At 41.6% G+C, this 17155-nt stretch overlaps 1 protein-coding gene across 1 annotated transcript; it reads right to left on the bottom strand.

Annotated features, from left to right (window-relative positions):
* Positions 1–12429: 12429 nt before the first annotated feature.
* LOC120043416 (cytotoxic T-lymphocyte protein 4-like) lies at positions 12430–14052 on the bottom strand. Its single transcript, XM_038987998.1, has 4 exons — positions 13763–14052; positions 13151–13522; positions 12756–12898; positions 12430–12609 (listed from the first exon to the last, which is right to left on the bottom strand). Exons 1-4 carry the CDS (start codon positions 13818–13820, stop codon positions 12523–12525), a joined length of 660 nt encoding a protein of 219 aa, XP_038843926.1. The 5' UTR covers positions 13821–14052; the 3' UTR covers positions 12430–12522.
* Between the last annotated feature and the right edge of the window lie 3103 nt (positions 14053–17155).

Consider the following 17155-nt stretch of genomic DNA (forward strand, 5'->3'; position numbering starts at 1 on the left):
CGGTCAGAACCAATCAAATTTGGTCTTGTTTAGGGGCCGAGCTCATTAGAATAATAGCCAGTGTGTGGAATAATACCCAAATATGCAAAGGAGAGTATTGCATATTTCTACCTTTGTGTATCTATTTAGGATACATAACCCTGACGAGAATGACATTCATATTCAGAATTATGCATTTCTGTGTGGACCCATGATGAAATTCTGTTACCGCAATTCTGTTACCCAGATGTAAATCCACTTCATGTACTATATAGTTCAATAACCAAAAATAAATAAAAAATTAAAACTGTGATGTCATAGCTGACACGTCATTCTTTCTTCAGACATCTTTGGATCTTAATTCGTTAAGAAAAAATTATTTTAACAAGAGTTTTGATAAAATGTGGTCACATAAAAAAAAAAACGGTATTTTGGGTATTTTACCGTAATTCTGTTATCAAACTTTGCATCTTCACAGTTCTTCCAGTAAATGTGTTTTTGTGACATGTTCTGTGCATATTGTTCAAAGTAGTCCTTGTGCATAGAGTTACATGGTTTGTTCAACTTTCAAATCCATGCTGTTGTTGTTTTTGTGTGAAATAAATAAGTCTTAATTCCTTTAGCTCGTGATTTCCCATATCACTCTGCTCTCTCCGATATACGTCATGAGTTTATTAAAATTCCATTTGAATATAACAAGCAGCACTTTTTCTAGTTTCTACAATCATTGTGACGAGTCGGGAAAGCCTTACTTAGGCACTTATATCTATATATATTATACACATTCTAGACTAGGAAGCAGCATCGCACTTGGCAAAAAACGTAACGTTGTATTCACATCATTTCAAAACTTTTTTTCTCTCTCGGTGTGATGATGCAGAATCAACGTGCAAAATGTCATCAACGTAAAGAATCAACGTGCAAAATGTCATCAACGTAAAGAAATAATTGTTTTCACCCATTAAAAAAAAAAAAAAAAATGAGTTCACTTTGAATTCACGTTTAAGTTTACAACTCAACCAAAATGTGAAACAAAACTGAACGTTGAGCTGACGTCTGTGCCCAGCGGGATGGGACTTTAGAAAGCCTCCTATACAAACTGAACGTCGAGCTGACGTCTGTGCCCAGCGGGATGGGACTTTAGAAAGCCTCCTATACAAACTGAACGTCGAGCTGACGTCTGTGCCCAGCGGGATGGGACTTTAGAAAGCCTCCTATACAAACTGAACGTCGAGCTGACGTCTGTGCCCAGCGGGATGGGACTTTAGAAAGCCTCCTATACAAACTGAACGTCGAGCTGACGTCTGTGCCCAGCGGGATGGGACTTTAGAAAGCCTCCTATACATTCTTATAACTAATAAAACAATGGGCCTTTTAAGTGTTATCAGCTCTTTCATACATTAGGCTTCAAAAGGTTCTGAATCCGATGTGATTGATCTGATCCGTTGAAGGTCTCTTTACTTGGTCAACAATTGAGTTGGGAATTGTGGTTGATGGATCGTGAGCCTCTCACTCCAACTGGTACCTTCCTCATATCCATGTAGGTTGAATTAATGTTCCCTCTTCCCGTCTGAAATACAGAAAATATCAACTGTGTCAACTTGAACCTTTTATCATTTACCCTTTTAGACTGGAATGATCCAAGTAGGATCATTATTTAATGATATGCGTAGCTAACATGGATAATTAGTGATCCTAAACCAGGAGGAAAGTTAGATCACATTGTTGACAAGTTATAACTACTGTTGTGACAACGTTGGAAGCACAGGGAACTACTGTTGTGACAACGTTGGAAGCACAGGGAACTACTGTTGTGACAACGTTGGAAGCACAGGGAACTACTGTTGTGACAACGTTGGAAGCACAGGGAACTACTGTTGTGACAACGTTGGAAGCAAGTGTATTGAATATTCTCACCGTAGGTCGGGTCTGATTAGGCTGAGGAAACAAATTAGAACAGAAATATTATTATTTTAACTTTTTCATTATTTTGTTTTGAAGATTATGTACAGAATTGTCCAATATATTGGCTTCAATGATGTGCTTTTATAGCTGTGCAATTACATTGCCTTTGAAAAGTATTCAGACTGCTTGACTTTTTCAAAATGTTGTTAGGTTACAGCCCAATGCTAAAATGTATTAAATTGTTACTTTTCCTCATCAATCTACACACAATGCCCCATAACAATGTAGCAAAAACACGTTTTTAGAATTTTTGCTACAAAACAGAAATCTCACATTTACATAATTATTCAGACCCTTTACTGTTGAAGCACCTTTGGCAGCGATTACAGGCTCGAGTCTTCTTGGGTATGACGCTACAAGCTTGGCACACCTGTATTTGGGGAGTTTCTCCCATTCTTCTCTGCAGATCCTCTCAAGCTCTGTCAGGTTGGATGGGGAGCGTCGCTGCACAGTTATTTTCAGATCTCTCCAGAGATGTTCGATCAGGTTCAAGTCTGGGCTCTGGCTGAGCCACTCAAGGACATTCAGAGACTCGTCCCGAAGCCACTCCTGCGTTGTCTTGGCTGTATGCTTAGGGTCGTTGTCCTGTTGGACGGTGAACCTTCTTCCCAATCTGAGGTCCTGAGCGCTCTGTAGCAGGCTTTCATCAAGGATCTCTCTGTACTTTGCTCTGTTCATCTTTGCCTCGATCCTGACTAGTCTCCCAGTCCCTGCCGCTGAAAAACATACCCACAGCATGATGCTGCCACCACCGTGCTTCACCGTAGGGATGGTGCCAGGTTTCTTCCAGATGTGAGGCTTGGTATTCAGGCCAAAGAGTTCAATCTTAGTTTCATCAGACCAGAGAATCTTGTTTCTTATGGTCTGAGAGTCCTTTAGGTGCCTTTTGGCAAACTCCAAGCGGGCTGTCATGTGCCTTTTACTGAGTAGTGGCTTCTGCCTGGCCACTCTACCATAAAGGCCTGATTGGTGGAGGCCTGCAAGGTTCTGGAAGGTTCTCCCTGGTTCTTGGTCACCTCCCTGCCCAAGGACCTTCTCCCCCGATTGCTCAGTTTAGCTGGGTGTCCAGCTCTTGGAAAGGTCTTGGTGGTTCCAAACTTCTTCCATTTAAGAATGATGGAGGCCACTGTGTTCTTGGGGACCTTAAATGCTGCAGACATTTTTTTGGTACCCTTCCCCAGATCTGTGCCTCGGAGCTCTACAGACATTATTTTATTTTATTTTATTTAACTAGGCAAGTCAGTTAAGAACAAATTCTTATTTACAATGATGGCCTACCGGGGAACAGTGGGTTAACTGCCTTGTTCAGGGGCAGAACGATATATTTTTACCTTGTCAGCTCTGGGATTCGATCTAGCAACCTTTCGGTTACTGGCCCAATGCTCTAACCACTAGGCTACCTGCCACCCTCACCAATCATGTCCAATCAATTGAATTTACCACAGGTGGACTCCAATGAAGTAACAGAAACATCTCAAGGATGATCAATGGAAACAGGATGCACCTGAGCTCAATTTCAAGTCTCATAGCAAAGGGTCTGAATACTTATGTAAATAAGGTATTTCTGTTTTACATTTTTTTATAAATCTGTTTTCGCTTTGTCATTATGGGGTATTGTGTCGATTTTAGAATAAAGCTGTAACGTAACAAAATGTGGAAAAAGTCAACGGGTCTGAATACTTTCTGAAGGCTCTGTATATATTTCTCACTGCAACAACTTGAACTCAGTGTAAGAGCTTTAGGTTGTGCCAGCACTTCAAACATTAATGGGCCGTTTCCCGGACACAGATTGAGCCTAATCCAAGACGTAATCTGTATCCAGGAAACCAGTCCTATATTGGTTGGACTCAAATCTGATCTCTCATTAAAAAAAAAGGATCCAAACCTGCATGGGGACGTATGTCAGCGAATCATACAGCTCCTCAGATCGAAGGACCTGGAAAAAAATGACCCCAAAACACTAGAGATCAGAGAAGTAAACAAAAGAAAAGTCTGGTGCTTGGCAATGAATAACATCAAGGAAGAGAAACTCTAATCTACACAAACATAGCTTGAAATAATGATGGCTTTGACATGAATACTAGACAACGTGTTCCGAACACAAGTTGTACTTGAAGCCTGTTGATTGTTTTCCTCTCCTGCCATTTCAATCAGCCAATCAGCTGTAACGTTTTTATATATTATAATGAGCCTGACCCTCAGCCTGATATAGAAGAAGGTGACGGTGAAGCTGTAGAAGCAGAGGAACACAGACAGGCCAATCACAATCCACTTCAGTCGGTCAATCAGCTCAGCCTCATAAGACTCGGGTAGAGGTGAAGGACACACGGGGACAGGAGCGTCTCCTGCTAGTCCTGGGAACAGACAGTCAAAAACATGGAATATCTTCAACACAATCTTCTCCGGGAAAACATAAAGTATAGCAAACACGACAGAGGAGGACATGGAGTTTAGACATGATACAATACATTATCGCAATACATTATGAAGTACTTCATGGAATATCTAGAAACGACCATTATCATAATACATTATGAAGTACTTCATGGATTATCTAGAAACGACCATTATCATAATACATTATGAAGTACTTCATGGATTATCTAGAAACTACCATTATCATAATACATTATGCAGTACTTCATGGACCATCTAGAAACTACCATTATTATAATACATTATGAAGTACTTCATGGAACATCTAGAAACTACCATTATTATAATACATTATGCAGTACTTCATGGAATATCTATACACTACCGTATGCCAGTCAGACACTGCAGTAATTCCTAGTGGATTTGTATTGATAAATTATGCAATCACTATCAAATGCAACATTTAGTTACATACTGTAACCTGCTGTACATCACATGCATCATTTGAACTTTCTAAACATACAACACAGGTAATCAATCTACGGTTTGTGTCCCAAGTGGAACCCTATAGTGTATGGTGCACTAATTCAGACCAGATCCCTGGTCAAAAGTAGTGCACCCTAATAGGTATTAGAGCACTTGGGACGTAACCTAAATGTACAAGGCAAATGTTCCACTAACCTGGCAGCAGTTTGGTGGAGGGGTTCCCCTTTACAGTTGTGATGGGTTTCATGGTCAAAGCAGATGTCAATGAGAACTCACACTGGAACAGACAACTGATGTCCTCGGTCTTTAAGTTGTGTAACGTGAACTTGTACTGGTTCCACGTCACCTTCATGTAGGTGCAGTCAACCATCTGACTGTTATTCACCTGATAATAATAATACATTTAATATACAGAGGAATCTCAATACTCTACGTAGGCAGAAACTAAACAACAAACAAACAAACAAACAATAAAGACAAAAAATACAAAGTTATAAAGTCATAAATTAATAAAGTTATAAAGTCATAAATTAATAAAGTTATGAAGTCATAAATTTATAAAGTTGTAAAGTCATAAAGTTGAATTAAATTGTCAGGGTTGTGTGCGGCGAAGTAGCAGAGTCAAATGCAGGACACAGGTGTTGAGCGAAACACAAAACGTTTACTCAAAAAATGACAGTAAAATTCCACAAAGGGAATAATTACAAAACATCATAAGAAATAACAACAACCTCTAACGTAACAAACAATCACGGACAAAACAGAAATGAAAGGGTTAAATAGGGAACATAATAGGGGAATTGAAACCAGGTGTGTAATTATGCAGACAAAACAAAACGAAACAGAAAAATGGATCGGTGGTGACTAGAAAGCCGGTGACGTCGACCGCCGAACACCACCCGAACAAGGAGAAGGGCCGACTTCGGCGGAAGTCGTGACATAAATTGAATTGATTTAAAGAATCAAGGCAGTTAAAAATCAGGGCTAAAAGAGTCTTGACAGATAGGGTTGGTCTGTGGCTGGGCCGTCTTTCAGATGGTCACAGGGAGAGCATTCCATAGGCCCAGGAGAAAGGGGGGGCTCGGTCCCCCTACGGTCTGGACACCTGTCATGGGGACTTGAAAGCAGTGGGGAGTGGCTAGAGCGGTCCATGGTCTGTCACTCACCTGACAAACCATGGTAACATCAGAGTTATTGAGTCTGTTTAGCCTGGCATCAATGACAAAGAGCTCAACTGGGTCTGTGTGACTACAGGTGATGGAGACAGTACCGTCGGGGTTAAGTGTCCGTTTCACAGGCTGCATCACCTGAAACCCTGGGAGGGGAGAGACAGTCAGAGTGAAACGAGAAGAGAGAAGATAACATTTTCCTAGCCACCGTGCTTCTACACCTGCATTGCTTGCTGCTTTGGGGTTTTAGGCTGGGTTTCTGTACAGCACTTTGAGATATCAGCTGATGTAAGAAGGACTATATAAATACATTTGATTTGATTTGATTTACTGTAGAATCTCAACGGAAAGTCATTTGTTTGAGGAAAACGTGGCACTTTGTCTCACCAAACCAAAAAAAAAATGAATCCATGGTATTTTAGACAGACTCATTTCTTGAGGACTTTTATCCCAGACAGGTTGAAGAGGATAAACTTATATACATTTCCATGACTTTTAGTTATTATGTGTCAGGTGGATATAAATACAATCTCCATTTTCCAAAAAAAAAGAAAAGTATGACATTACTAACATTGATATATATTGTATATAATGAAACATAAGGTAGAGGTCTCACCGTGGCTGGAGCAGAGAAGGGTCAGAAACCAGGCAGCCACTGAGATGATTCCGATTCGCATTTCAACTCTTCTTATTATTTGTGTTTGAACCTTTAGCTAGCTGAGCCTAACTCTGACAGACGCCCAAATGAACAGTGATGACTAGAGGGGAAATCTCCCCTCATAACTCTCTAGCTCTCCTCCTATCACGTGGCTTTAATTGGTATACTTGTCTGTCATCGGGAGTGTCACAGACACCAAGTGGTAAAGTGGGTTCAAGTATAGATGGATTCCCGACTAAACCAGGTGTTGTCTATGATTTATTTAATGTCATTTTGAAAATATGAATAAAGATGTTTAAACCCCCCCCCCTCACATTTATTTTAATATCTAATGTCTATTATTATGAAAGACCATTTCATACTCTAAAATGGATAGTAACTGTGTATGGTTAAAGTGAAGACAAGAGGACTTGTTCATTCACACTTTTGACCACACTGGAAAATCTTTCTAGTTTTGATTTAGTAGAAATGGAAATATGGAGGCATTTGCATTCCCGTGAGAATAAATGGAGCTTAACAGGTTCCTTGCCAGTGGTACGGTTGTGTTTTTCTGTTGTTAGCAGACTAATAGGCTCCACTAAATACGGTAAATACAGCACCCGTACCTTGTTAGTTATTAAATGTATACATTTTCCTTTTTGTCCATTTGTCATTTTTGTTGTAGGCCATGTAAATCTGCTGTACCAGCATGTTCACGGACAATTTCTGTCATCAGTAAAAAGGAAAAACCCTTTGATTTCTAACTAGGCGAGCCTAATCAGTGGTTACTGCCACATCCTGTTGTGTTGAGTGTGTTTCTCTGAAGTTTGTCACGAGGAACTAGACCGAAGTCAGTCAGCAGTAAAGAGGCTGGGCTCGTCCAAATGGCATCCTATTGCCTACATAGTGCACTACTTTAGACCAGAGCCCTATGGGCCGTAGCACCCTATTCACTACATAGTGCACTACTTTAGACCAGAGCCCTATGGGCCGTAGCACCCTATTCCCTACATAGTGCACTACTTTAGACCAGAGCCCTATTCCCTATATAGTGCACTACTTTAGACCAGAGCCATATGGGCCGTAGCACCCTATTCCCTACATAGTGCACTACTTTAGACCAGAGCCCTATGGGCCGTAGCACCCTATTCACTACATAGTGCACTACTTTAGACCAGAGCCCTATGGGCCGTAGCACCCTATTCCCTACATAGTGCACTACTTTAGACCAGAGCCATATGGGCCGTAGCACCCTATTCCCTACATAGTGCACTACTTTAGACCAGAGCCCTATGGGCCGTAGCACCCTATTCACTACATAGTGCACTACTTTAGACCAGAGCCCTATGGGCCGTAGCACCCTATTCCCTACATAGTGCACTACTTTAGACCAGAGCCCTATTCCCTATATAGTGCACTACTTTAGACCAGAGCCATATGGGCCGTAGCACCCTATTCCCTACATAGTGCACTACTTTAGACCAGAGCCCTATGGGCCGTAGCACCCTATTCCCTACATAGTGCACTACTTTAGACCAGAGCCCTATGGGCCGTAGCACCCTATTCCCTACATAGTACACTACTTTAGACCAGAGCCCTATGGGCCGTAGCACCCTATTCCCTACATAGTGCACTACTTTAGACCAGAGCCCTATGGGCCGTAGCACCCTATTCCCTACATAGTGCACTACTTTAGACCAGAGCCCTATGGGCCGTAGCACCCTATTCCCTACATAGGGTGCCATAGGGCTCTGGTCAAAAGTAGTGCACTATGTAGGGAATAGGGCTCTGGTCTAAAGTAGTGCACTATGTAGGGAATAAGGTGCCGTTTGGGACGCACACTAGCTGTAAAGGTGCGGTAGTCTCTAGAAGAAGAGGCCTCCTGTAGGGCACGCCTGGGTTCAAATACTATTTGAAATCTTTCAAATACTTGTAAGTGTTAGCTCTAGCCTGCCTGGAGTAGCAGATGGACAGGGTTTGGGGCGTATAGGAACGTCCTGCTGGTTCCATTGTAACTGTCAAGCAGCCAATCAAGCCCAGCTAAAGCATTTGAAGTGATTTCAAATAGTGCTTGAACCCCAGAGCTGCATGGGGCCCCGATCCTGACATCCTGTTATTATACTGTAAAAGCACACGCTGGAAACTGTGTCCCAAATGGCACCCTGGTTAGAAGCAGTGCACTACTTAGGGAACAGGGTGTCAGTGGGGAAACTGACAGACACTGGGTGATGGATTGATAATGAAGAAGTGCTTTTGAGGTTTGATTCACTTTTCTTTCTTATTATTACTATGGTAACAAAATAAGACTACATCAACTTATTAAAGGAATATTTTTCAGAAAATGTTGTTGTGGGGGTCAACGGTCAAAGTTCTTGGCACCTGGTAATCTACAATGCCTTCCGAAAGTATTTATACCCCTCAAATGATTCCACATATTGTTGTGCTACAAGCTAAAAACCCATTTACTCCATAATGAAAAAGTGAAAATATGTTTTTTTTAGAAATGTTTGCTAATTTTTTTTATATTTTTTTTTAAACAAAAATAAGTATTCACACCCTTTAGTCAACACATGTTAGATTCACCGTTGGCTGCGATTACAGCTGTGAGTAAGTATCGAAGAGCTTTACTCATCTTGATTGTACAATATTTGCACATTATTCTCTTTAATATTCTTCAAGCTTTGTCAAGTTGGTTGTGATCATTGCTAGAAAGCCATTTTCAAGTAATGCCATAGATGTTCAAGACAATTTTAGTCAAAAATGTAATAGGCCAGCTCCTCAGGAATATTACATGTATATAGCCTTGTGTTTTAGGTTATTGTCCTGCTGAAAGGTGGATTCGTCTCCCAGTGTCTGTTGGAAAGCAGACTAAACCAGGTTTTCCTCTAGTATTTTACCTGGGCTTAGCTCTATTCCATTTATTTTTTATTCTGAAAAACTCCCTAGTCCTTGCCGATGACAAGCATACCCATAACATGATGCAGCCACCACCAGAGTGCATGTTTTGGAATATTTTTATTCTGTACAGGCTTCCTTCTTTTCACTCTGTCATTTAGGTTAGTATTGTGGAGTAAGCTAGGTTAGTATTGTGGAGTAAGTTAGGTTAGTATTGTGGAGTAAGTTAGGTTAGTATTGTGGAGTAAGTTAGGTTAGTATTGTGGAGTAAGTTAGGTTAGTATTGTGGAGTAAGTTAGGTTAGTATTGTGGAGTAAGCTAGGTTAGTATTGTGGAGTAAGTTAGGTTAGTATTGTGGAGTAAGTTAGGTTAGTATTGCGGAGTAAGTTAGGTTAGTATTGTGGAGTAAGTTAGGTTAGTATTGTGGAGTAAGTTAGGTTAGTATTGTGGAGTAAGTTAGGTTAGTATTGCGGAGTAAGTTAGGTTAGTATTGCGGAGTAAGTTAGGTTAGTATTGTGGAGTAAGTTAGGTTAGTATTGTGGAGTAAGTTAGGTTAGTATTGTGGAGTAAGTTAGGTTAGTATTGCGGAGTAAGTTAGGTTAGTATTGTGGAGTAAGTTAGGTTAGTATTGTGGAGTAAGTTAGGTTAGTATTGTGGAGTAAGTTAGGTTAGTATTGTGGAGTAAGTTAGGTTAGTATTGTGGAGTAAGTTAGGTTAGTATTGTGGAGTAAGTTAGGTTAGTATTGTGGAGTAAGTTAGGTTAGTATTGCGGAGTAAGTTAGGTTAGTATTGTGGAGTAAGTTAGGTTAGTATTGTGGAGTAAGTTAGGTTAGTATTGTGGAGTAAGTTAGGTTAGTATTGCGGAGTAAGTTAGGTTAGTATTGCGGAGTAAGTTAGGTTAGTATTGTGGAGTAAGTTAGGTTAGTATTGCGGAGTAAGTTAGGTTAGTATTGTGGAGTAAGTTAGGTTAGTATTGTGGAGTAAGTTAGGTTAGTATTGCGGAGTAAGTTAGGTTAGTATTGTGGAGTAAGTTAGGTTAGTATTGTGGAGTAAGTTAGGTTAGTATTGTGGAGTAAGTTAGGTTAGTTTTGTGGAGTAAGTTAGGTTAGTATTGTGGAGTAAGTTAGGTTAGTATTGTGGAGTAAGCTAGGTTAGTATTGTGGAGTAAGTTAGGTTAGTATTGTGGAGTAAGTTAGGTTAGTATTGTGGAGTAAGTTAGGTTAGTATTGTGGAGTAAGTTAGGTTAGTTTTGTGGAGTAAGTTAGGTTAGTATTGTGGAGTAAGTTAGGTTAGTATTGTGGAGTAAGTTAGGTTAGTATTGTGGAGTAAGTTAGGTTAGTATTGTGGAGTAAGTTAGGTTAGTTTTGTGGAGTAAGTTAGGTTAGTATTGTGGAGTAAGTTAGGTTAGTATTGTGGAGTAAGTTAGGTTAGTATTGTGGAGTAAGTTAGGTTAGTATTGCGGAGTAAGTTAGGTTAGTATTGTGGAGTAAGTTAGGTTAGTATTGTGGAGTAAGCTAGGTTAGTATTGTGGAGTAAGTTAGGTTAGTATTGTGGAGTAAGTTAGGTTAGTATTGCGGAGTAAGTTAGGTTAGTATTGTGGAGTAAGTTAGGTTAGTATTGTGGAGTAAGTTAGGTTAGTATTGTGGAGTAAGTTAGGTTAGTATTGCGGAGTAACTCCAGCAACTGAGTTAGGAAGGACTCCTGTATCTTTGTAGTGACTGGGTGTATTGATACACCAGCCAAAGTGTAATTAATAACTTCACCATGCTCAAAGGGATATTCAATGTCTGCTTTTTCATGTTTTACCCATCTACCAATAGGTGGCCTTCTTTGCGAGGCATTGGAAAACCTCCCTGGTGTTTGTGGTTGAATCTGTGTTGGAAATTCTCTGCTCGACTGAGGGACCTTATAGATAATTGTATGTGTGGGGGGTACAGAGATGAGGTAGTCATTCAGAAATCATATTAAACACTATTACTGCACACACAGTGAGTCCATGCAACAGTATAATGTGATTGTTAAGCAAATGTTTATTCCTGAACTTATTTAGGCTTGCCAGAACAAAGTTCAATAGTTATTGACTCAAGACCTTTAAGCTTCTAATTTTTAATTAATTTGTAAAAAATGTCTAAAGACATAATTCCACTTTGACATTATGGTGTGTTGTGTGTAGGCCCAGTGACACACAATCTCAATGGAATCCATTTTTAATTTCAGGCTGTAACAATAAAATGTGGGAAAAGTCATGGGGTGTGAATACTTTCTGAAGGCCACTGTATCATGAATTGAATTATTGTTAGACCCTGGTCAAATGGAGTGCACTACAGAGCCCTATAGACCCTGGTCAAATGGAGTGCACTACAGAGCCCTATAGACCCTGGTCAAATGGAGTGCACTACAAAGCCCTATAGGTTAAGGAATTATTCAGCTATACGGTTCTTAAAAAGACACACATTTTAGGATTTTGTGAGTGATTGGTAAATACATATTTCTAAAAGGTAAAACTAATTATAATAGCCTACACATGTTTATTTGAATATTTCTCCAGCTGTTTATTTGAATATTTCTCCAGCTGTCGGCTGTCGATCCAGACAGGAAGTGATAACTCATCAAAGGCTGTCTTGAGTCTCGACCACAATCTCAATATGGATCTTTATCGTGGTCTAGTGTTTTATTTTGAGTAGGACAAAGAAATCTCAGTAAATGTGTAGTCATTTCATTTGAAATGCCATCTAGATATTAGTGCTACTGGTGAAATCTCTGAGTAAGATCATCAGCACACTCTTGAGTGTTCAGTAACCAATTGGCTATTCAACAAAACGTGTGTTTATAAGAAATGATTGTGACAAAGACGGAAATTACTGATCAAAAACCAACAATTTATTCGAGGCTAGTCGTAGACTTGATTTCACTAGTCTGCAATTTCTTTATATTACAACACAATGAAACATATAGAATGGATTTTAAAAATAATATATATATATATAAAATATATATAATTTCTTTAAAAATTCTTCATTGGAAGTTCCCATAATCAAATCTTCCGTCATTCTGTGACGCCATTGGTATTATTGTTTCAAATCTCCTTTTCCTCTGTAGAACCTAGAAGGTTAAATATATTATTAAATCTATTCAAAACGGACACAGCGTATCAACAGAAAGTGACTCTTGTTATCAGGTTGTAATGTTGTTGCTCGTGAAGGAGTGATCGGCGTTAAAGCAGAAGTCGTGTTTTTGTAAGAGCTCACCTGATGAACGAAGAGGATAACAATGGCAGAGATGACTATTAATATGGTGGCAGCGGCCAGTCCTGCTAGGGGTAGTCTGACTGACGTTTCTCCCGTTACATCATCTCTTCTCTGGGCCTCTGGGGTAAAGCACTCAGGTTCCTCTACAGAAATTCACCAAAATGCACAATCTTATCAACGGTCACATCTGAATTCAATAAGCATATTGTTTTGAGAACTAGGGCTCAATGCTAACTTCAAGTCTGCGTCTTTAACCCAACCCCAATATTCTCACACAAATCACAATTGAATCAAAGCGTGGTTCAAAGTCCACATGATAGGTACGTACATAATGTCATTAGCATTCAGCCTTTAGATGTATGTATCCCTAATATACAGTTAGCATTCAGTATTACCTGTTATATAGAGAAGGGTGCCATTCCCAAACGTCCTGAGGTATGGCGGAGGGTACAGGACTTCTATGGCACAGCGGTACAGGTCAGTGTCGTTACCCCGGAGACCAGAGATAGTCAGGTTCACCTTGCCAGGCTCTAACTGGCCTCGACAACGCACCGTCCTCTCTGCCTCTCCCTCCGTCTGGAAGTCTGTATTTGTGTTGGTGAAGGAGGAGGTGCACACCTTCTGTTCTTCCTGCTCGCCGTACATCCCCCGATACAGAGCGATCCTTAGCTCCTCCGGTTCATGTCTCCCCGTGTGGTGGTAGGAGCAGAATAACTCCACCTCACCACGATGACTCACCACACGGTACGGCTGGGAAACCTTCAGGGCTGGAGAGAGGTGGGTAGAGAGAGAGAAAAGGGGGAGAGAGAGAGAGACAAAGAGAGGTCAGATTCACTCACTGCTGTTGCTGAGCTTGTATCCAATACAGGTCCACATCATCCAGAAATAGGGGCCCACCTCATAACACCTAAGGTCCCAACAACACAATACAACTAACAACTAACTCTGCATTGGCTAAATCTAGTCCTTAAAGAAATGTCTTGTATCATATTTGAAAAGGTACTCACCATTCCACACTGGGAGGCAAAGACCGAGACAGAGAAATGTCAACAGGCTGAGACTCATGATGATGAGAAGAAGTGTACCTCGTCCCCAAAAAAATAATCTTCTCAGACTTTTATATTACCAAGTCTTTCGGAAAGACGTTTGAGATTGTGCGATGATCGACGCCATAGACAGCACATATATACCTCAGTACCAGTAATACCAAACCACCAATTCAGGTGTACAGTTCATTATTCTGGTAAAAGAGTTTCCATTTATCAACGGAAAATATGCAAAGTGAATATAAAGAGAAAAAAACACCCAGAGTAAAACACTGAAAATGATCAGTCATAATGAAAATGCTGATTTGTGAAATTGTAACCTTATGTTATTGACGTCACTGTCGATCGGGAAACGTCTTCGGCTCTTCAGTGTCGAACGCTGAGAACCAATGATGGAGGAGAGGAGGTGTGACACCACTCTTATGGTAGATTATGGTTTCTCTGAAATGGGACCCTATTCCCCACATGTCCTGGTCAAAGGTAGTGCACAAATGAAGGGAATAGGGTCTATAGGGCTCTGTAGTGCCCTATTAAGGGAATAGGGTCTATAGGGCTCTGTAGTGCCCTATTAAGGGAATAGGGTCTATAGGGCTCTGTAGTGCACTCCATTTGACCAGGGTCTATAGGACTCTGTAGTGCCCTATTAAGGGAATAGGGTCTATAGGGCTCTGTAGTGCACTCCATTTGACAAGGGTCTATAGGGCTCTGTAGTGCACTCCATTTGACCAGGGTCTATAGGCCTCTGTAGTGCACTCCATTTGACCAGGGTCTATAGGACTCTGTAGTGCACTCCATTTGACCAGGGTCTATAGGCCTCTGTAGTGCACTCCATTTGACCAGGGTCTATAGGCCTCTGTAGTGCACTATATAAGGACTAGGGATGCCTCCTTGATGTTTTCTAACCTATTTGACCCTGGTCAAATGGAGGCCCAGTGTCACAAGGAAGCTCCTCTGGTTAGGGGCTGAGTCCTACCGTGTCACAAGGAAGCTCCTCTGGTTAGGGGCTGAGTCCTACCGTGTCACAAGGAAGCTCCTCTGGTTAGGGGCTGAGTCCTACTGTGTCACAAGGAAGCTCCTCTGGTTAGGGGCTGAGTCCTACCGTGTCACAAGGAAGCTCCTCTGGTTAGGGGCAATATATGTCTATGTATATGGCCAATATACCACGGCTAAGGACTGTAACCAGGCACTAGGCTTCTTGTTATATAAAGTGCTGTAGTGGAGACAATACCAGGTGTACTCCGTATACACACTTATTCTTCAGTGGCCGTATATACTCACTTCTAAATCCCCAAGATGCTTAATCACAGTAGTGTAGGTGGAGGAACACGCTGTATCAATGTAGTGTAGGAGGAGGAACACCCTGTATCAATGTAGTGGAGGAGGAGGAACACCCTGTATCAATGTAGTGGAGGAGGAGGAACACGCTGTATCAATGTAGTGTAGGAGGAGGAACACCCTGTATCAATGTAGTGGAGGAGGAGGAACACCCTGTATCAATGTAGTGGAGGAGGAGGAACACCCTGTATCAATGTAGTGGAGGAGGAGGAACACCCTGTATCAATGTAGTGGAGGAGGAGGAACACCCTGTATCAATGTAGTGGAGGTGGAGGAACACCCTGTATCAATGTAGTGTAGGAGGAGGAACACCCTGTATCAATGTAGTGTAGGAGGAGGAACACCCTGTATCAATGTAGTGGAGGAGGAGGAACACCCTGTATCAATGTAGTGTAGGTGGAGGAACACCCTGTATCAATGTAGTGTAGGAGGAGGAACACCCTGTATCAATGTAGTGTAGGAGGAGGAACACCCTGTATCAATGTAGTGTAGGAGGAGGAACACCCTGTATCAATGTAGTGTAGGAGGAGGAACACCCTGTATCAATGAAGAAGGTTGATGGTTTAGAATGTTTAGCTTAAAAATGTTGATTAACTGTTAATTCTTCACAGGCGCAGCTCTGAAATGCACACGGAGGTAGGCCCACGAGGGAATGTTACTAAATGCAGGTAGCAGGGAAACACTTCTAAAATGCACACGGAGGTAGGCCCACGAGGGAATGTTACTAAATGCAGGTAGCAGGGAAACACTTCTAAAATGCACACGGAGGTAGGCCCACGAGGGAATGTTACTAAATGCAGGTAGCAGGGAAACACTTCTAAAATGCACACGGAGGTAGGCCTACGAGGGAATGTTACTAAATGCAGGTAGCAGGGAAACACTTCTAAAATGCACACGGAGGTAGGTCTACGAGGGAATATTACTAAATGCAGGTAGCAGGGAAACACTTCTAAAATGCACACGGAGGTAGGCCTACGAGGGAATGTTACTAAATGCAGGTAGCAGGGAAACACTTCTAAAATGCACACGGAGGTAGGCCCACGAGGGAATGTTACTAAATGCAGGTAGCAGGGAAACACTTCTAAAATGCACACGGAGGTAGGCCCACGAGGGAATGTTACTAAATGCAGGTAGCAGGGAAACACTTCTAAAATGCACACGGAGTTAGGCCCACGAGGGAATGTTACTAAATGCAGGTAGTAGGGAAACACTTCTAAAATGCACACGGAGGTAGGCCTACGAGGGAATGTTACTAAATGCAGGTAGCAGGGAAACACTTCTAAAATGCACACGGAGGTAGGTCTACGAGGGAATATTACTAAATGCAGGTAGCAGGGAAACACTTCTAAAATGCACACGGAGGTAGGCCTACGAGGGAATGTTACTAAATGCAGGTAGCAGGGAAACACTTCTAAAATGCACACGGAGGTAGGCCCACGAGGGAATGTTACTAAATGCAGGTAGCAGGGAAACACTTCTAAAATGCACACGGAGGTAGGCCCACGAGGGAATGTTACTAAATGCAGGTAGCAGGGAAACACTTCTAAAATGCACACGGAGGTAGGCCCACGAGGGAATGTTACTAAATGCAGGTAGCAGGAAAACACTGCTCTGAAATGCACACGGAGGTAGGCCCACGAGGGAATGTTACTAAATGCAGGTAGCAGGGAAACACTTCTAAAATGCACACGGAGGTAGGCCCACGAGGGAATGTTACTAAATGCAGGTAGCAGGGAAACACTTCTAAAATGCACACGGAGGTAGGCCTACGAGGGAATGTTACTAAATGCAGGTAGCAGGAAAACACTTCTAAAATGCACACGGAGGTAGGCCTACGAGGGAATGTTACTAAATGCAGGTAGCAGGAAAACACTTCTAAAATGCACACGGAGGTAGGCCCACGAGGGAATGTTACTAAATGCAGGTAGCAGGAAAACACTGCTCTGAAATGCACACGGAGGTAGGCCCACGAGGGAATGTTACTAAATGCAGGTAGCAGGGAAACACTTCTAAAATGCA

The sequence above is a fragment of the Salvelinus namaycush genome, unplaced genomic scaffold, assembly GCF_016432855.1.
Source record: "Salvelinus namaycush isolate Seneca unplaced genomic scaffold, SaNama_1.0 Scaffold905, whole genome shotgun sequence".
In the NCBI taxonomy this organism is placed as follows: Eukaryota; Metazoa; Chordata; class Actinopteri; order Salmoniformes; family Salmonidae; genus Salvelinus; species Salvelinus namaycush.

Coding starts and splice junctions, on each gene's coding strand:
- LOC120043416 (XM_038987998.1), bottom strand. CDS start 13,820: ATGAGTCTCAGCCTGTTGACATTTCTCTGTCTCGGTCTTTGCCTCCCA. Junction 13,523..13,762: donor TTGCCTCCCAGTGTGGAATG/GTGAGTACCTTT, acceptor ACCTCTCTCCAG/CCCTGAAGGTTTCCCAGCCG. Junction 12,899..13,150: donor CACCCTTCTCTATATAACAG/GTAATACTGAAT, acceptor GAATTTCTGTAG/AGGAACCTGAGTGCTTTACC.